At 36.9% G+C, this 19865-nt stretch overlaps 1 protein-coding gene across 1 annotated transcript in view; it reads right to left on the reverse strand.

The window, feature by feature from the left end:
• LOC142341799 (6-phosphofructo-2-kinase/fructose-2,6-bisphosphatase 1-like) overlaps positions 1–19865 on the reverse strand; it is a 34109-nt gene continuing 14244 nt past the window's right edge. Inside the window, exons 5-8 of the mRNA XM_075393038.1 lie at positions 8954–9173; positions 3035–3242; positions 2187–2466; positions 1–542 (exon numbers count right to left, since the gene is read on the reverse strand). Coding sequence (XP_075249153.1) covers positions 206–542; positions 2187–2466; positions 3035–3242; positions 8954–9173 — 1045 coding nt within the window. The 3' untranslated portion in view covers positions 1–205. The remainder of the gene's footprint in view (positions 543–2186; positions 2467–3034; positions 3243–8953; positions 9174–19865) is intronic.

Raw genomic sequence — 19865 nt, forward strand, 5'->3', positions numbered from 1 at the left:
TTTGAGATGGAAACTTAACTCCGCATTTACGTAAACGCATTCATAAAAGGACATATATTAAAATCCAACTGCCAAAAAACATCTGTAATATCCCATATAAAAATTAAACCTTCAGCTATTTGTTTAAACGCTAAAAATATTTTTAGAGTTTTCAACTTCGATCTGCTTTATTTGCATTTGCACTATCATTGATCAATCCTTAAAGTTAGTAAGAGTAATTCGGCTCCACTTTTGGGGGTTGAACAACTGAACTTTTCTTTCTCTCTTTAGAGCGGATATACTCGTTTGAGGGAATGTTGAAATCGATGTCTTCCACTTCGTATCCACACGCGTGAGGAGTGATTTTGTAGAGGTGGTGCAGAGGCACGTCTAAGTAGGGGAGCTCGTCAAAGTCTCGATCGAGGAGGTATGCCATGAGACATCGCATGACTCCTTGATGACAGACGATGACAATAGTGGAGCGTGTCCTCTCCAACTCCATAATCACTGGCTCTAATCTAGTCACTAGATCGTCATAGGACTCTCCGTCTGGGTAGCGATATCTACAAATAAAAAACATAGCTGTTAAAACATAACAAAGATTGCCAGAAAATAGCCGCAATAGCTTCGTAGACCCGCAGTCTAAAAAAACAGTAAAAAAGACGGACCCAAAAAATTCGTCTTTTCATTGAAGGTTGATATGTTATATTTTGATTTAAAATCTGTATAAGTTTTTGCTGCCTCTATTAGCTGCTCTAAAAAAAACATTCATTTGGAGTGACACGCACCCATTTGACCTTATCTCTTTGAATTAAAGTAAATAAAAGTCAATTTCAAAGTGAGGAAGTTATTTTTGAGAGTGAGGTAAGTCAAGTGTGACCAGAAATTTAATCACGCGAATGAACAAAAAAAATTGCTTCATTGAGAGCGAAGCACGCACGTCACGCGCGCACTTCAGTTTAAATTGCATGAACGAATGATCAAAATGCAGATTTGAAGTGGTTGTGTCGTCATATGGTCGCAACAAAAATCGCGTCGACGAAATAAAAAACCTAGGAGGACAAGTCCTGACGTACAATTCAAAGAATTTTCATTGACTAAACAAACAAACCACTAGACCTAGAACGGAATATTAGTGAATTGGGAAAACCATTTCTAAAAAAATCAGATAAAACAAATGCGGCAAAATCAATGTCAAAATGCGGCAAGTGAACAAAAAAGCACTAGCGAGAAATGGAAATTTGGTTCAGACAAAAAACTAGGCCTAGAATGAACTATGAATGGATTGGAAAAACCCATTTACAAAAAAAGTCGGATCCAAAAAATCGAAAAACAGTAAATATCAAAGTGAAATTGCCGCATGTGAACAAAAAACCACTAGCGAGAAAGCGAATTTTTGTTCTCGAACACCAATCAAAATCACTACTCCAATTTGACTTGTAGTGAAAATGTGAACAGATTTGACAAAAATCATGAAAATCATGAAAAAATTTGACAAAAATCATGAAAATGTGTGAACAGATCTTTAAAAAAAAAAGACAGCGCCCCAATACAATTCAAATTCTTTGAATTGCAAAAAACCAAGAGAAGGCCAATAATAGCCCCAGCTATCGCTGTGCGGCTATTAATCAACACTTGAATACCTTGATGCTGTATCAAAAGTAATTCCACCAAAACTACTCAACAGTGTAATTATTTACTTACAGCAATCATCGAACTGTTGGTTTTGGAAGTAGCCAGCTCGCGCACCTCAAAGAGCCGCCCTTCACAGCATAAGTACATGTCTCCAAAACAGTTTCTGTGAATCGCATACTTTGGGACTAGTGAGCTGAAAGGCTCTAAGAGAACTTAATGACCGCTCGGTGCAACCTGTTTATCCCGTTTTTGAGGACGAAAAGTCAAATGGGCCAGACGAAAAACCGGTCAAGTGAAAAATCGCATAAAAAGCCCAACAGGACTAACTAATATAAATGCTACAAACTCCGTTTGAGAGCAATTAACTACTCACACGACTACAACAATTGCGTCACACTCCGTTCGAGAGCAATTAATAACGAATAGATTCCTGATTTCATGATTCCTGATTAGAAACATGCTAGGGAATACTCTTATTAATCGAAGACTGAAGTCGTCGCGAAAATAACAAAATATTTATAAAATGGGAGGAAACAGATGTAGGAAATGAAAGGAAAGGTCAAATAGGATACCTGAACTTATCCTCTCTCCTGTGTAAGGCATCTTGAGGGTGGTTCTTCTCAATGTACTCGTAACTCTTCCCATCAAACTGACCAGCGTCCAGTTCAGTGAGAGCGTTCCAGCACAGCACAGGTGCGTGAACACGAGAGGCTGTCTGCTGTGTTCGCTTGAGAGTGCTGGCCCACACTTGTACTCCCGGTTGGCCACCGTGATCCATAATGCTACTGCTGAAGTTTTTTAATTCTGGCAAGTTGTTTATGTAGCTGGCAAAAGCATCTGCGTACTTGAACCCTAAACGTGCAGACAATAACTGTTGCAAAAAAGTTGAGAAGCAATTAATGGCAAGCACATTCAGGGCTATTGTTTTCTTATTAAATTCATTTTAACTATGTCATCCAAGATAAAAAAAAGTTTGCTAAGAAAGTTCCGGTAAAAATTTCGTGAGAAAACCATGTCTGAAAATTCAGCCATTATTTCAACAAGTTTATGACAATTTAACCGAGGTAACTTGGACCAACTCTATAAAATCGAATTAAGTAAGAAATATTTGAGACATTTTAACAAGTTTCAGTTAAAGTTTTTCAAATAAACCTTATTTCAAGGAAAATTAAACAATAAACATTTTAGTATCTCGGACCAACTGAACAAATTTACGTCAAATAATACTACGAGCTCAAGCTTATGGTCTTCACGTGCATTGCAAAATGATAACTGACAGATTCCCAGGCAATCATAAGTTTCAGATCAAAGCATAAATTGAAACGACTTTATGAAATTCTGGCCGTAAAGTATTTCATGCAAGCGAAAACATTAGTATTAACTGAGCAGAATATGTGTCAAATAAGTTGTAAGTGGCAACCTCTGGCTGTGAGTTCGCTATCTCCCCCAATGATACCCAGAGTGTTATTGTAAGCCTCTCCGTGTCTAGTGATGTATATGGGCTGTCTCGCAAAGTGCAGAGTCATCAGATAGTACACCATCTTGCTCTGCATGTACCCATGCATGTTGTGCACCAGACATCGAGAACCGCCATCGAAGATTTTCAGAAACGCAATGTCTTCCTCAACCTACAAACAGAAATGTCAATTAAAAACTCTTCAATCATTGTCAAAGCTTTGTATGTAATACGAGGATCCTCTTGGCCAAAATCCTATAATCAAGAACAACATCAAAGTTCCAATGGCACCTCAGCAATCACTTTAAACTCCTACTTATACAGCTATCTGAAATGTCTACTTTACCAGTTGAGCCAGTGTCTGAAGAGAAACAATTGATTTTTATGTCAGCGATATGAGTCAGAACACCAACATTCAAATAATCCACAAGCATTTTAGAGCCATCAAGTTAAGATGAGCAAAAACGCCTCAATCAGCATCATTAAAAACTCCAAATGGCAAAAAAAAACGCTTCTTCAGTAATCAACAAAAAATGCAGTCAACCGCTGAGTTCAATAACATCAGAAAACCAATAAAATGCTTTAAACTGCCTCAAGTTGAAAGCGTTGAAGAAGTGATCAGAGTTGCCACTTGAATACAGTTGGGCAAATAAATAAACCAAACCGAAGGAGCTAAACAAAGTTTTGCAAGAAAAAAATTCTCAGCGCTCGCATTTATTAAAACAGTTGCTTCTGCTTCAAACTTTTTTATTATTAGAAGATACACAACTAGCAAAACATTCAGAGTAAGGAACAGAGGAGGGAAAATTTGCAAATAAAAGTTTGATAAATCAATCCTCATTTTTCGCGAATTCTCGACGTAAAAAGAGAGAAAAAGACGGTTACTTCGTATACACGAAGCACGAGAGAAAGGAAGACAGATTATTTGAAAAATAACCAATCAAAACTCCAACAACTGTATAGTGAAAAATACAACAGAAACTACTGAGAGCAATTTTAACTCCCTAATCAGTCAGAAAACTAACTTAAGCCATAAATAACTCTAGTAAGGCAATCATTCAGAAAAAAAAATCGTTCAATTTTTTGTTAGCTGTTGTTTGCTTAGTCTTCTAACCTGATCACCAAAGCGGACAAACAATCGAATCGAGACTAACAGAGAATTAATTATTTCCTGATATTATTCACTATGCTTTAATGGGAAATTTTGCGTTGAGTGGCGGGGTTTTTATTCGTTATTGGTTAGAGAAGTTTAGATACTCCAAAATCTGTTAAGAAAGGTTATCTGTCCAAAATAAAATTCTCGTCTTTTAAGCATTTCGCAAGTAGTTTAAAACGTAAGTAGTTTCGTAAGTAGTTTAAAGTAGTTCGTATAGATGAAGCTCCTGCACTCAAAAAAATTTGAATTGTTCGCGGATGAAGCTGACGGAGTCCATTGTTTTGATAACAATTATTTGCAAAATTCTTTTAACTACTTTGTCTAATTTCTGCAATGCCACTTTTTTAAGCAAATCCTGAAAAACACCTTCAGACAAGCAAATATTAAAACGTAAAATATTAAATCGAGATGATGGCTTAGGGAAACAGACAGTTTTTATAAATAGTTGAGATGGCTAGTCCGCAATTTATTTCAATTTCAAATTTTGCATTATTTCAAATTCTGTTTTCAATAATAACATTGATTTTGATTGTTGGTCTCGAAGACTGATATCTCTCAATTTAAATTTTTGATTTAACTTTTCACCAATCATTGAGAAGAACACATTATAACGATTGGCATCGTCGATATTGAGAGGTAACTGAATTCGGCTGTCCTTGCCACAAACTACCGGTCATTTTGAAGAACTGCAGTTTCTTCTCATTTTTGTTGAGAGGAAAACATCTGATTGTTTTATGTCTTTCTTCTCCCGGCTGCTCATAAAGAATTCAATCGCTAAGGTTCAGAACTGCAATGATGGAAGTTTTGAATAGCACGTTGGAGGTTGAAGTTTCCAGACTCAGACCAAGCGGTAGAGTTTTGTAACTTCACCCCATTTTAGCAGTGATCTAACAAATTCACCGCATTCACCACAAATGAGCTTTTTGTTGTATGACTAAATTTTGATTGTATATCTGACTGTATTTTGACTGTTTTTTCAAAAATTCCTCGGCCCGGATCCTTTGACTTCTCTAGTTTAAGACTTTCACCACAAAACTATTCTAAGGTTCTGAGCCTTTTCTGCCGCAGACAGAATCTCACAAACCGTCTCACTCAATTGAGATTTTTTGCATGTAAATAAAAAACATAGCTGGCAGATTGCCAGAAAATAGCCGCAATAGATTCGTAGATCGGCAGTTTAAAAAAACAGTAAAAAAGACAGACCAAAAAAATTCGTCTTCTCATTGAAGGCTGATCTGTTATATTTTGATTAAAAATCTGTATAAGTTATTGCTGCCTCTATTAGCTGATCTCAAATAACCTTCATTTAGAGTGATACACACCCATTTGACCTTATCTCTTTGAATTAAAGTAAATAAAAGTCAATTTCAAAGTGAGGAAGTCATTTTTGAGAGTGAGGTAAGTCAAGTGTGACCAATAATTTAATCACGCGAATGAACAAAAAAACTCGCTCCACTAAGAGCGAAAAATGACGTCACACATGCAATTCAGTTGAAATTGCATGAACGAATGAACAACAAAAAATGGCTGTGACGTCAAATGGTCGTAACAAAAATCATGACGACGAAATAAAAAACATAGCAGGACAAGTCCTGACGTATAATTCAAAGAATTTTCATTGACTAAAAAAACTAGACCTAAAACGGACTATGAATGGATTGGAAAAACCATTTAGAAAAAAATCCGATCCAAAAAATCGAAAAAAGAGTAAAAATCAAAGTGAAATTGCCGCATGTGAACAAAAAACCACTAGCGAGAAAGCGAATGTTTGTTCAAACACCATTTTCTCACTCTACTTTAAATTTAGAGCGAAAAAATTTCACGCCTCAAAACCACTCGCTTTTTCGCTCCATTTCCTGTTTCGGCGTGACCAAAATCACCACTCCAATTTGACTTCAAAAATCATGAAAATGTGTGAACAGATCTTAAAAAAAACATAGCAGGACAAGTCCTGACGTACAATTCAAAGAATTTTCATTGACTAAACAGAACAACTAGACCTAGAGTGGACTATGAGTGAATTGAGAAAACCATTTTTAAAAAATCAGATCAAAAATAAGAAAAAAAGAAACAAAAAATCAATGTCAAAATGCCGCATGTGAACAAAAAAAACCATTAGCGAGAAATGAAAATTTAATTCAAACAAAAAACTAGGCCTAGAATGAGCTGTGAATGGATTGCGAAAACCATTTAGAAAAAAATCCGATCCAAAAAATCGAAAAAACAGTAAAAATCAGAGTGAAATTGCCGCATGTGAACAAAAAACCACTACCGAGAAACCGAATTTTTGTTCAAACACCATTTTTGCACTCTACTTTAAAATTAGAGCGAAAAAAATTCACGCCGCAAAACCACTCGCTTTTTCGCTCCATTTCCTGTTTCGGCGTGACCAAAATCACTACTCCAATTTGACTTCAAAAATCATGAAAATGTGTGAACAGATCTTAAAAAAAAAAACATAGCCGGAAGAATCCCGGAAGCGACTCGAAGCCTCAAAACTTCACTAACAAAACCGTAATTGCAGCGTAAGCCACTACTTTTTGTATTAAACCATTAACTCGCTGCCTCTCCAGGTCTGCTCTAAAAATTGGTGAAATTTAAACCACTGTCATCAAGAGAAAAAAGCAATAAAATTTTATATTATTGAAAACGTTAAGTAACGTTAAAAAATCCGAAAAGATTAGGTTTGTCAAAAAACTGATAGTCTGAACAATCTGACAAGGTTATCAATTGACCTCAAATAATTCATGATTCTAATCTGAAAAAGATCGCGAAAGCAAACGGCAGATAATAATTTTAGAAACGAAGTTATATCTTTTCAAAAACGAAAGCTCAAATTTAAGAATCAGAAAACACCTAAAATTAAACTTCTAATCACTGCCATTGAGACAAAAAAAACAACATACACTTGTTCCTTGTTGTACATATGCTAGACAACATGATTTCATACTAATTCAAAAATTAAATTGATCATAGAAAAGACATAAGCAGCAGAAGAATATTCAAAGGCGAAAAATCATTTAAATTAATGATAAGGCCGGAAGAAAGTTGCAGTAAATAGTCATAAGTGGCAATTTTTGAAAAGGCTAGCTATCGAACTCTCAGTACTGCCTTATGTTGAATGAAAACAACTGCAAACCAAAGAAAATAACGAAAAAAAGAAAAAGCTGAAATCATTCATTTTCAACAACTGAAAAAATCAATATACCGAAAACAAATGTAGGTGCCAGGACATAGCTAGAATGATACTAAATAGAATGTGAAGAATATGGGCACAATGTAAGGAACACCGTAACAAAGACATTCTTGATTTTTAAAGTCAAAAATCAAATTAAAAAAATTCACGAAAACGAATACCTTTCATTGTTCAGCACTCAAGAGATAGAAAAGATAACTAGTCATCCGATACAGAGATCTATCCTCCTGAGGAGAACAAAAAAATAGTTAAAAGCAGAATTAATAATTACAAAACATTGAAACATTTTGCAAAAAAATGGTCAAAAAAACTTTTAAGACTGCATTTATGAAAAAGTTTTAACTGTTTTTCAAAAACTTAGCGCCAAAAAATGCCTGAATTGTTATTGAAACGAAATTAAAGTCCCTTATGTTGCACAAAAAGACTATTTCTAGCAATTACAACCAAAATACAAACAAAAAAACTGACGAAAATCGGAAAAAATACCAAAATCGGATTAGCATATGTACATTTTTACAAAAACAAAAATACATCGAGGTAGAAAGAGGCGTTGAATATATGAATTATCAGAGAGATGTTGCATTATTAACTGATTTTTGACAAAAAGACTGTAAAAAGATCCAAAAATGAAGAAATTAATAGAAAAAAGCCAAAAAAATAACTAAAAAATCAAGAAAAATGTGCCATTTTTCAAATTGAAACGCATTTTCAGGCTCTGTGGCATCAATTTCCGAGGTTGACATTTCAATATAGTATCGAATAAAATTTATTTCTACAAGAAACCGAACTAAAAGCAAAAAAAATAGGGTCACTTAGACGAAAAAACGGCTAAAAACGGTTATCTATATGTGCCATTCAGTCAAAAACTACTTTTCAAAGTCAAAAAGTCATTCACTAAACGCAGCGCATGATCAAAAAACTTCTCTCGCTTAGCGAAAATCTGTTCACCAAGACAGCGTTTCACACTTTCGCTTTTAGGTCAAAATGCCGCGTGAACAAATCTACTTCCTGTAAAAAAAAAAAGACCGAGAGAAAACCAATACTCCTCTTCGAGTCGTAAAAAAGACAGCGCCCCAATACAATTCAAATTCTTTGAATTGTAAAAAAAGACAGCGCCCCAATACAATTCAAATTCTTTGAATTGTAAAAAACCAAGAGAAGGCCAATAATAGCCTCAGCTATCGCTGTGCGGCTATTAATAAGAAAATCTAAGAGTCGCAGTAATTACTCACTGGATGCCACTGTAAAAACTCCAGAACTTCTTTCTCTGGTTACAAATATTTCTATAACCTTCGGAATGGAAATTTTCTATAAGTGCAAATTTCGCTTAGTGGAATGGCGCCTTTTCTGATAAAGTCGACGCTTTCTAAGTTCAAGCACCAATAAGATTGCGTTATACATCAAGTTACGAACTTTTAATGGTTTTAGATTTTCGAGATTAATAAAAACATGTGGCAGTTTCTGTAAAAATATCGCGGTATGCAAGGGTCTTGATGATCAGACACTTTAACAATGATTTTAGTCAACCAACTTGATCGTCAAGTGTTTGATAGGAGTCGGCGTAGTCTCTGAAGTGGTTCTCGAACTTGAGTACAGCATCTTCTCTGCTCATGTTGAGGTAGTCGGGATTGGTCAGTTCGATGCCTTTGATGTACAGTTGTATCAAGTTTAGGTCATAGGTGATGGTCTCAATGAAGAACAAGTCATAATCTCGAGAGGAGCAGAAGTCGAACAGTTCACGGCGATGTGATCTGTAATATCAAAAGACTGATAATTAATCCAAATCACCCACATAGTGTTCTTCAATAAGAAATCTCCGTACTAACATGCTCAGAATCAAGAGTTAATTAACCGAATTGATTACACTTTAAAAATTGCTCCGAAGACTGACTTACTGCAAACAAATAAAAATCAATCGTCATTTTATAATTTGATCTATTTAGGTAAGAGCAAATCAAGCTCAAGTTATTCCTTCTAGTAGTGTATAATACCTACGTAAAGAAAGGGGGGTTATCATTCGACTCTTAACCATAGGATAATAGGTAGTGGCGGTTAAGTGGGAATAGGATAGGTGGGATAAAATCTTTCCGCCGCTCTATATTTCCCTTTCCTACTGAATCTTTCCATTTCGACTCTTTTATTCCCCCTCCCTTCCTTATTCTGCCGCCCTTGTTTCCCTTTAACTTTGCTTTCTGTCTCGCCGCTTGCTTTTGATTTCAAAACACTCAAACAAATTAAATTAAAACCAAATTTCACACTGCATGCAAAATCAATACTGGTTCAGTTTTGCGTGTCTCTCTCTGGGCAATTAAATTTAATTATGCAGTCTAATATCGCCTTGCAGTTTTACACACAGGGCCCTCTGACTCGCTTTCACTTGATTCTTCTGCCTCAAAATTAATGAACGGATTATCGGGCGTAGAGTTTTCTTCGAAACTGGCATCGAAATCAACGATATCGCTACTTTCAATATCGGAATCGTTTATATTCTGAGCGCCGACAAAACCGGGGTCTGGTGGTTGCCATGTGTTGGAGCTTTGGGTGGTGGTGGTATCTGGAGAGGAGTGTGGTACAACAAAACTGTTATCCCACTCTGGGCTCGAGCTCAGAAGTAAGTCGCTAAAATCGTCATAATCCCATTCCACATCGTCGTTATTCCAATCAATTTCATCGATAGCATAACCGCCAATTTCATAATGGCCAAACGGGAGGGTTTTCATGCCATCGGGTAGTATATAGCGCTTGTTGTCAAAAGCTGACAGACAAATTTTGTTTGTAGTAACTGTCTGCAGCTTGTGGTGGTCGGACACAATCCTGGTGTTCTCTGAGCGCAGGTGGTTTCCAGTGCTGAGAGTGTTTAAGAAGTCGACGTGGCGAAGATGTTGTTGTGCGGCCCTCGTAACCCCTTTTGCTGAAAGTTTTCGACAACCTAAAAGAAAGAAAGAAAGAAATGAGAAATATTAGGTGCTATTATGATTACTAACACCCTATGTAAATATAAAACGATTTAACACCTTCCAGATGCCTATTAACCCAATACGAATTTTTATACAACAGCTAACAGTTTTGTTTTATGAGAGAATAAACTTACTTTTTGACAGGATGGAGTACAGCTTCGGCTTGAAACAGATAAAGTCAGTAATATAGTCGCCGGCGAATTCGTCCTTGTATTTGAGGACGACTCTTTTGTTAGTGGTATCGTAAAAAAATAAATTGGGTGGGTAATTTGAGAAATCAAAATGACTTAATACTGACTGAGGCTTCTGCGATAACTCTGTATAAAAATCGTCACTTTTTATCGCATAAAGGAGACTATCTGTATCGCTGTAAAGAAGGCGACAGTTAAAGTTGGGGCACATGACATTGTAATGGAATGAGTACATGTGGAATTTTGCAAGATCTAAGATAGTTGCTCCCACAATAGTGGGAGTGTTCCAATAAATGGACTTTGGTCGTGTGGTCAAGGCTGCTAAGTTCTCCCCAAATATCATAAAGCGATCAAACTCAAATCTGGATATTAACTTTAGCGCATGCTCTGCATCTCGAGCAATTGTTATTTTATTTCTGCGTCTTTTGGATTCACAGTTTTTACCATAAACTGCATTATTCATCAGTTTATAAAAGTTTTCTTCAAACTTGTTTGACGCAACTTGCCGCTTTTCACTATTTAGTGTAATGTATAGCGATAGTCAGTTTTCTTGTCGAAATTGAAGCACTCTGTGAACCTTTCTGATTACCAAGCCGAGTTGGACATAGAGTTTCAGCAGTTTGTATTGGACCACGTATCTCTCTTTATCAAAGAACGTTTGCAGGAGTTTCTTTACTTTGGAAGATGGGAGATTGTACTGTTCTTTCAATTCGATCTGGTAACCGCTCAATCACTCGTCTTCAACCACGTCTTTTGTGGGCGCCAACGGAAAATCACGGTGCTCATCATGAAGACTCGGCGGGTAAGAGTGATCGTCCTCTACAAAGTATCCAATGCTAGCGTCATCGGCGATGTCCAAAATCTCTTGAATTTGAATCTCTGTGTTGAACGTAAAGTCGGCGAGCAGTAGTTTCTCTAATTGCATTACCCCGCCATAAAGGTTATTAGCGTCGACACAGAAACCAAAACAGGATGCCTCCGTGCTGTCGTGGTTGGGAATATAGGAGTTATTTGCAGTGAAGCGCCGACTTTCAAAGACAGATGTGACTCCACCGCGAATTGCGGGTTCAATCATGTCCAAGTGTTCACGCTCAGTCAGTAACTCGACATTGGCTTTGCAGATTCTAAGTGATGCTTCCTTAGCCATATTGGGTAGGGTGAAGAAGTGCATACAGTCCAGTTTATACGTATCGAAACTCAACTGTCGATGGAATTCGCAAACACATGCGAGTAGTGCACAGTCTCCGTTACCTTCACTGCCCCTCCGTCCAGAGTGTTACCCCACTTGTTCAGTGGTGGGAGGCTGGTGTCACTGAACTTGGACCGACCAGTCACATAAGAGTAAGGGTAGTAGCCTTTCTGTTTAAGTAGTTGAAGGTTAGCATGAGATAATTTAGAAAACATTGCCCTCATTATTTCGAAGCGGTCATCGGGTAAAATTTCAACGAGTTTCTCTAAAGAACTGTTCATCATCTTGAAGGAGTCTATGAATCGAAGATATTCGTAAACATTCACTGTTTTTCCCTTTTCCATTACGAAAGTGTCAATAAGCACACCAAATGTCATTGATATGTATTTTTCGTCGGTGGTTGGTATGACGCTGATGGTTGTGGTTGGCTCGCAGTTGTTCAGTGCCAAGCAAATGTGATGTAAGTCATAATTTTGAATATTATGACCCACAACAGGGGTGAAATTGATATTTCGTCTCAAACGATTGCATTTCTCATGTGCCCATCCCAAGAATTTACCACTGTAGTGGCAATGGTCCAGGTCAATTGTGTTCTCTGGATCTTCCGTTTCTGAAAACGATTTTTCACAAATCCAACAGTGTGTAGCGTTAGATTTTCCCAAGTTTCGTCTATCGCCTTTGAAGAAAGGGTGCTTCCTTTTCTGCTGATAAATATCTCTGGCTACTTTGTAAAGCATTTTGACAAAATTTGTCATGCAAGCAGGAGAACTGTCTACATGATGAAAGATTGGCCTTGATGAGTGATGATCTATCACTGTTAGCGCATAGCCACACGGTTCATGTATCTCCTTGACCTGTGTAAAGGCTTTATCACTTGGTCCCTTGCAAGTAGACACCGGTCGTAAGAAAGACTCGAAGTCAAAATAGATAACAAGAGGGACAAAACCACGTAGCAGCCAAGTTCGTGAACTTGTATGAGTTGTTCTCACTTGAAGGCATATGAATGACAGCAGGAGCATTTTCGCAACAGTTACTGAGATGTAGGTTGTAACTTTCAAGTCCTTCTCGACAAATCCAAAAGCAGTTTCGACAAATGTTGTAAGAGAATCTATAATCAAGTTCTCGCACGTAGCAAACGACCTTCACAAGGTTTGTAATGAGGACGTAGTGATGACGGTCACAGTCGTACAGCAAAAGTAGATCCACTACAAAATCTGAACTATATGACGAAATTTTCAGGGGGAAAAACTGGCCGTTATCGTATCCAAACACATTTACCTGAACGCTGTTAAGTGCTTGAAATTGAGGAATGTCTGCAAAGCCCATGGGCATAGTAAAATCGCCCAGAGGTTGATGGAGTCCTGGTTGATTGTATGTAGTTGTTGAAGTTTTGTCGGTTTGATAGTTTCGATCAATTCTATCTAGGTTTATTTGATGATACATGTGATAAGCCGCAACAAAGCAATACCTGAAGCAATCTCGATCTTCGTGGTTCCTAACGTTGAGCAATCCTCTACAGTTGGCAATTTTTGATGGCAACGCGATGTATGATGAACCATGAATTGGTCTGAAACGTGCGAATTTGACGTCAACTTTGAGAACTTTCTCGAGTGTCCAGCCACTTCCCAATGAGTTGAATGTTGCCAATACACTCATCATCTTCTCCACCATTTGCCAATACTCTTCATCCGACAGTCCGTTTGCGTAGACAGGAGTCATCAGAGAGTTTGCGTATATTTCAATAGGATCATCTTCTGGTATATCTGGCTCATCATACAGAACTTTGATAAGCCGCAATTTTGCACATAGTTGAACTTTTTGAGGACCCTGGGTCAACTGCTCACTTATTAGAGTGTCTATTTTGAGTTTTTGTATCCGCATGAAGTTTTCGAGATCATTGGATTCTTCGGTCTCTGTTGACTCGAAAGATCTCAGCACTCCATTGAATGCACTTTCCAACGGAGTGTCTCGAGGCTGAAATTGTTCACCTAGGACGGGTAAGTGATGAACGGAAGTCATATGCTGTACGTAAAGATGGCAATCGTTGAATCCGAGTAGGCAGCTTTGACAGCAATTGGTGAATCGTTGGTGTGCAGTTTTCATGTGGTCTTCGAGCAAAGAAATGTTCCAACAAGTTAACTCACATAATGAGCATTGGTATACGGGTAAACCAATCTCATCAGGATGGAATTTATGCTCATGCCTGGAGCAATTTCCTTTTGCACTCAGAATAGAATCACAATAACGACACTGGAAACCCATTTTTGAATTGTCTAACTTTAGTAAGAAAGAATTGTTAAACTCGAGTACGAACAGTAGAAACGAATGAACAAGAAATGGCTTCTGGGGTTTACAGTTTTAGAGACTACAGTACTGCATAGGCGCCAAATTCGAAATTTTGAAATGCTGTTTTCTGATTGGTCGGTTTTGGCGCATACCTTAATTTCGAATTTTTGTTACTTTTGAGAGAAAAAAGATGTGTTTTCAACTCTCCATTGCAATCGTATGCCAAAATATACCACCACAAGGAACCCTACCGAGTATTGCTGATCATCGTTTGTATCAAAAAACTTTTTTTGAGAACCTGGAAAAACATGCTAATTTTCAAAATTGTAATAAAATGCGCTATTTTATGCATTTTCAATAACGGATGTTTAGAGTTGTCCTACGTTCTTAAGTGTGATGAGCAAAAATGCTCCCCGTGCCGAAAAACATAGGACCCATAAAAAAAATTTGCTCAAAAATAAACAGAAAAAAAGTTTGTTTTTCTGTCAATCAAGTCATTAATTAACAATTACATGACAATTAAATGACATAAACATGTGTCTTTTTTTCTGAGGCCTTTTTTAATGACAGCTGTTATGAGATAAATTTACACTGAGGGCCCAATAAGTCCAAAAATGTAAAGAAAACCGATCTAACATCTTTCCTTAGGGTACTTCATATGCTAATTAATGCCAGATGTTAATGTGACATTAATTGCCAGATGTTTCGAAAATCGGTGAAGGAGCCGTTTTTTGATGATGATGCTTATGAGCAATAATGTCGGGCATCAAGCAGTGAGTACAAAACCTTTTTTTTTCAGAAATTAGTAATTAGGTTAATTAACCCTTAATTAGTCGCTAATTAGGGGCTAATTATCTCCATAACGGATGAGTAAAATTTGACGAGTGTGATGAGATGTTTTGTACTTTAGAGTATGCTGAGTTTTACTGAATAATCAGTTTCATCCCAAGTATTTTTTGGAACCCTCTTTTCTGGGGTCAAAGGTCAGGGGTCATGTGTTAAATAAATTTTTTTTTTTGAGTTTTTTTTCGTTTTTTTAAACTAACATGCTCTTTTTTTCAATTGATCCCCATGTAACAAATGAGAGTTGATTCTAGTGTAAGCTGAAGAGGGCATCTACTGAATTAAGTGTCAAAATTTGACGTCTGAAATGCATTTTTTCGAAAAATTTTCTTTGATTATTTTTTATTTTTTGAACATTTCTTCGGCTTATGAATTGAATTTGGAATTCAATCCATGCTACAGCTGTGGCATGGAGTTAGCATGTCATTAGCGTCAAAACCGCATACTCTCACATATGGCTATGTCTCTAAAATTTATGTTTAATATATATAATAATAACAAAAATTTTGCAGATTGGGAAAAGTATTTCTGGATATATTGAGAAATCTCACCACATCATAGTAGTTGTAATAATTGAGTGTTTGTTAGGAAACAAATATTTACGTCATAATGAAAATCTTTTCTGAACATGTTCGAACTTGATCAGTAGCAAAGTTTTAATTTCTTTGACTCAGCAGATTTAAAGCTATAAAACAGATATAAAAAGTTAAAATCAGCTTTTAAAAAGTTGAAATCACACATTCTTGCAACAAAATCAAGTTAGCATCTCACTGTATAAAAGAGTTTTGTGGTGATCCATTAAGTTTAATTTTCATGTTAATCAAATAAGTCCAATAAAGTATTCTCAGGTAGCCGTTTCTTTGGTGCATTGCAAATCTTTGGCGTGTCTGTGACACCGAAAACACGTGCTGGTTCTGGTGTTTGAAATTGTGTAGCTGACAGTAACGTTGTATCAAACTGGTTGTCATTGAACAGAGCTGTAGAATTGTTTTTGTGAATTCCCGCAAAGAGAGATGGACTAGATGTCGGTGTCAAACTGGGACTCAGATCGACTGCTGGTGTTACTGGCAAGCTGGCTGAATCCAAATGCGATTGATTTTCTGGGGAGCAAGGTGATGGCTTTATGCCCTACATGTCAGCTAAGTTTTCGCAAGCCTGATAAGCCCCTAGCTGGTTTTCAAACAGAGGCACACAGTCGCAATCGTAACGAAACAAAATTCGTTTAACGTCGTCAGGTAATGATTCCATGCCAAGATGTTGAAATGTTGGCAAAGTTTTTGGAGGTAAATGTCCCCCTGATGTAGTAAGACTGCATTCTGCTGGTTCTGTCTTCTCTGGTAAAGAAGCAATTGCGTTAATGAAAAGCTTAGGTATCAAACAATGCTGTTAAGTTTGCCAAACATCGCCTTGTCTCTTCTGTTGAATAAGCAGAACAAAGTTTTCGAACACTGTCTGATAAAGCAATGTTCGCTCCAGGGGAATTACAGATTCAGCAAGTATTTGAACGGACATAATTTTTGTACAAATTTTGAGAAAGATATTAAAACCAATTTGATAGAAGACTGTTGGTAGGTGTTTGTCTGGTAACGAACTGTTGAAAGAAAGCAAAGTGCACCGAACGCAAGGTTTAAAGAAAATGAATAACTATTTTTAAAGTTATATTGCACAACGTGTAATTCAACAAATTATATCTGGGGTCAAATATGGTTTTAATTTTGGTAATGTATGTGCTCTGATATATGCTCTTAATTTTGTTATTATACATGGGTCGATACACTTTATAGTGTGTACTAACTCAGTTCTTATCTAGAGCGTATTTTATTATTAGCATTTCATTGTACGCTGGTGCATGTTTATTCTTATCAAAATTTCCTTACAGCTGTAGGTTCACTTGTGCTTCTAATTATATCACACACCCAGGGTCACATATGTTCCAAGTTATAAACATATGGTCCGCATATAATTCCAATAAACAGTGTACACTGCACTGCTGCTCCAAATACACACCAAGGCTCATATCTGTTTTCTCTATAGAACCAAAACATGTGGTCCGCATATAATTCCAATAAACAGTGTACACTGCACTGCTGGTCCAAATACACACCTAGGGTCACATCTGTTCCAAGTTATAAACATGTGGTCCGCATATAATTCCAATAAACAGTGTACACTGCACTGCTGGTCCAAATACCCACCCAGGGTGGGTCACATTTGTGTTCTCAAAACATATGGTACGCATATAATTCCAATAAAAGGTGTACAGTGCACTGCTGGATCCAAGTACCCACCTAGGTTCACCTAGGTTTTTGTTCACAGCTGAAATTAATTATGCAATATTTGAACAACAGACAGACTCAAGTACGCAATAGGCGTACTTGAGCCTGTATTCACAAATCATTTGGAACTAATTAGACAGTTTGACGACACTTGTTTAAACCCAACTTGCCGCCCCATTGAGTTGGAGTTTTACACATTATAACACTTGAAAGTAATAAAAACAAGTTGCACACTATGCCTTTCACGTCCACTAAAGACACAGAGTTTGGAGATTGTTATTTCGATATTTCCAAAACTGATAAGCGCTTAATCAGAGCAACGCTGAAAACCTATGAAAGGACAGGGACATATGTATTTCTGAAATTGTTCAAAAAAGCAATAGACGATTACGAGTTTGAACAGAGAATTTCTCTAACTCTTGGAGAGTTTGAAAATTTGGTCAGCTCAGCTAGCAAAATACAGAACTCAGTGACTGATCAGCTGTCAACAACAAAACCACCACTAGCGAAGAAACCAAAAATTCAAAAAGAAGTCAACAACTATGGTTGAGGCGATGTTTGAGCGTTCTCCAAATTACTTTAAACAATTTCAGGAACAATTCAAATTTCTCATTCTTGAAGAAAAACCTAGCTTTTCTATTGGAAATTTTTATGCAGTGTGTGCACATTTTGATTCCGAATTTTGCAATTTAGTAAACAGCCATTATCACGTTCTGATTGATACAACTACTTTTGAAAACGAAACAGTGAAACGATATCAGAGCTTTCCTGTTTATACAGCTTTCAAATTCTTGTTTTGGACTGCACCAAACTTGGAGACTAATGGAGACGTTTTTACAAAGCTCAAATTGGCAATCGAATTCAACGGTTCGGGAGAAAAAACCGATTCACAGTCAGTGCGCAAACGACTGCCAGCTTTTGCTAACCACAACAATTTATCGAAAAGCAGCTCTGCGAAACAAACAAATGTCAATCTCAAACCGAGTGCCAAGATGCCAGTAGTTGCTCAAAAAACTATCTACAATGCCCGGCCTCCAACGAAACAAGTTCAAACTGATTTTGTTAATAGTGAAACTTTACGAAGAGTTGAAACAATTTTGTATGGTCCTCATTCTGGCGCTTTTTGTCAAGTTATGGATATTTTTATGAGTGGATATGGAAAATTGAATATTAATTCTGATTTATTGAGTGTTCGCTTTGTGTATGAAGAAAAAGTAAAGTTTTGAAAAAAAAAATAAATTTCTCAAGTTAGTAAGGTTAGAACATCATATGAAAAGCAAAACGAATCAATTCATTATCGCTAATATTTACAAGTTTTTGAGCATTGAAAACAAAATGAGCAATATAAATACAAAAAAGTCCACAAAGTTTAGAGTTTGCTCTTTGAATTGGTTGATTCTCCAAGAGTTGATAGATGTTGTGATTGCTGCCAACGGAAACGATTCTTTGGTATAGGTGTTTGTACGATGAAATGGGCTGACCAAGGGGATCGGCAAACAAAAGTTGATTGTTTTTTCTGCATAATAGTAACCAGTGGCTGCCAATATTTTCAGCAGTTGCTGCATTAACAATAAGGAAGCTGTTTCTGTTCATTTTTTCCGGAAAGTTGTTGGCCGCAAACACACCATGGAATTTATATTTAAGAGTTTTGCAACCTTGGATTAAACCATTGATATCATCTTCATTCATCATTAATTTGTCAGAATGTGATTCTTTGATACTCTTCTTGCACTATCAACAAATATTGTGCTAGCTTTTTCGCCAATAATGAATATTTCTATATTGTTCGGTAAGGCCGCAGAAAATTTCAACTCAATAGAAATTGACGAATTTGTAAGCTCAGGATGAATAAAATCGTGGGATGCTTGTTGGGTGCTGGTCAAATCAAAAACCATTATGAAATGGTTTGGGTAATCTGTCAAACTTATTCCATGACCATTGTCGATGTAAGCTAAATCCGATATTGTGTTAAAGTAAAGACGTTTGTCATCACTTGTTGATATCGGACTGTCTGCCACAGGTAAACCGTTTCGATAAATATAAATCTGCTCAAGGTCGAATTTGCGGAAATTAAATGGATTTTGTCTGTTGTTACCAAGAAACGCTTCGTTAGTGTTCAGACAAATTGCTAGTCTACGAATCGGTTCTCTGGCAAAAATATCTTCTTGTTTCCAACTGTGGAGACCCGTTGACGCCAGAAACGTTTTTGTTAGAGTCTCCAGGTAGGGATACGAAGCTGGACTTGTTAATAAATTTTTTTTCAATATCCGATACAACATCATCGTTCAATGTCATCTTGCGCACATACAAATTAGCTTCGACAATTTTTACTTTGTAGTGCTTGGCAGCATCGTCAGACATTATAACAAAATCATCTATTGACCGTCTAAATGCAATGCGAAGTGTCACACCACTTAGCAAATGTCTGTCACAGGTGAAAAAGTCGACTGCAACTTTACCGTAGAATGTGCACTCAGCTGATTGCCTCACTAAGGCTTTCCTTCTGTTCACTTCTCCAGTTGACAGCGCTCCTGGAGTTTCTTCGTAGGAGTAACCCTGACATGCCAGCCAGGTGTTTTTTGCATCTTTGTTATGTGAAAATTCTGTTTCAATAAAACTTTTATGATCATAGTTTCCGTTAGCGTTTGAAATTTTTAGTCCATTAGCAGACACTGTACAGTCAGAGAAGAGTGAATGTAAC

The sequence above is a fragment of the Convolutriloba macropyga genome, chromosome 6 (assembly GCF_964194025.1).
Source record: "Convolutriloba macropyga chromosome 6, txConMacr16.3, whole genome shotgun sequence".
Lineage (NCBI taxonomy): Eukaryota > Metazoa > Xenacoelomorpha > Acoela > Convolutidae > Convolutriloba > Convolutriloba macropyga.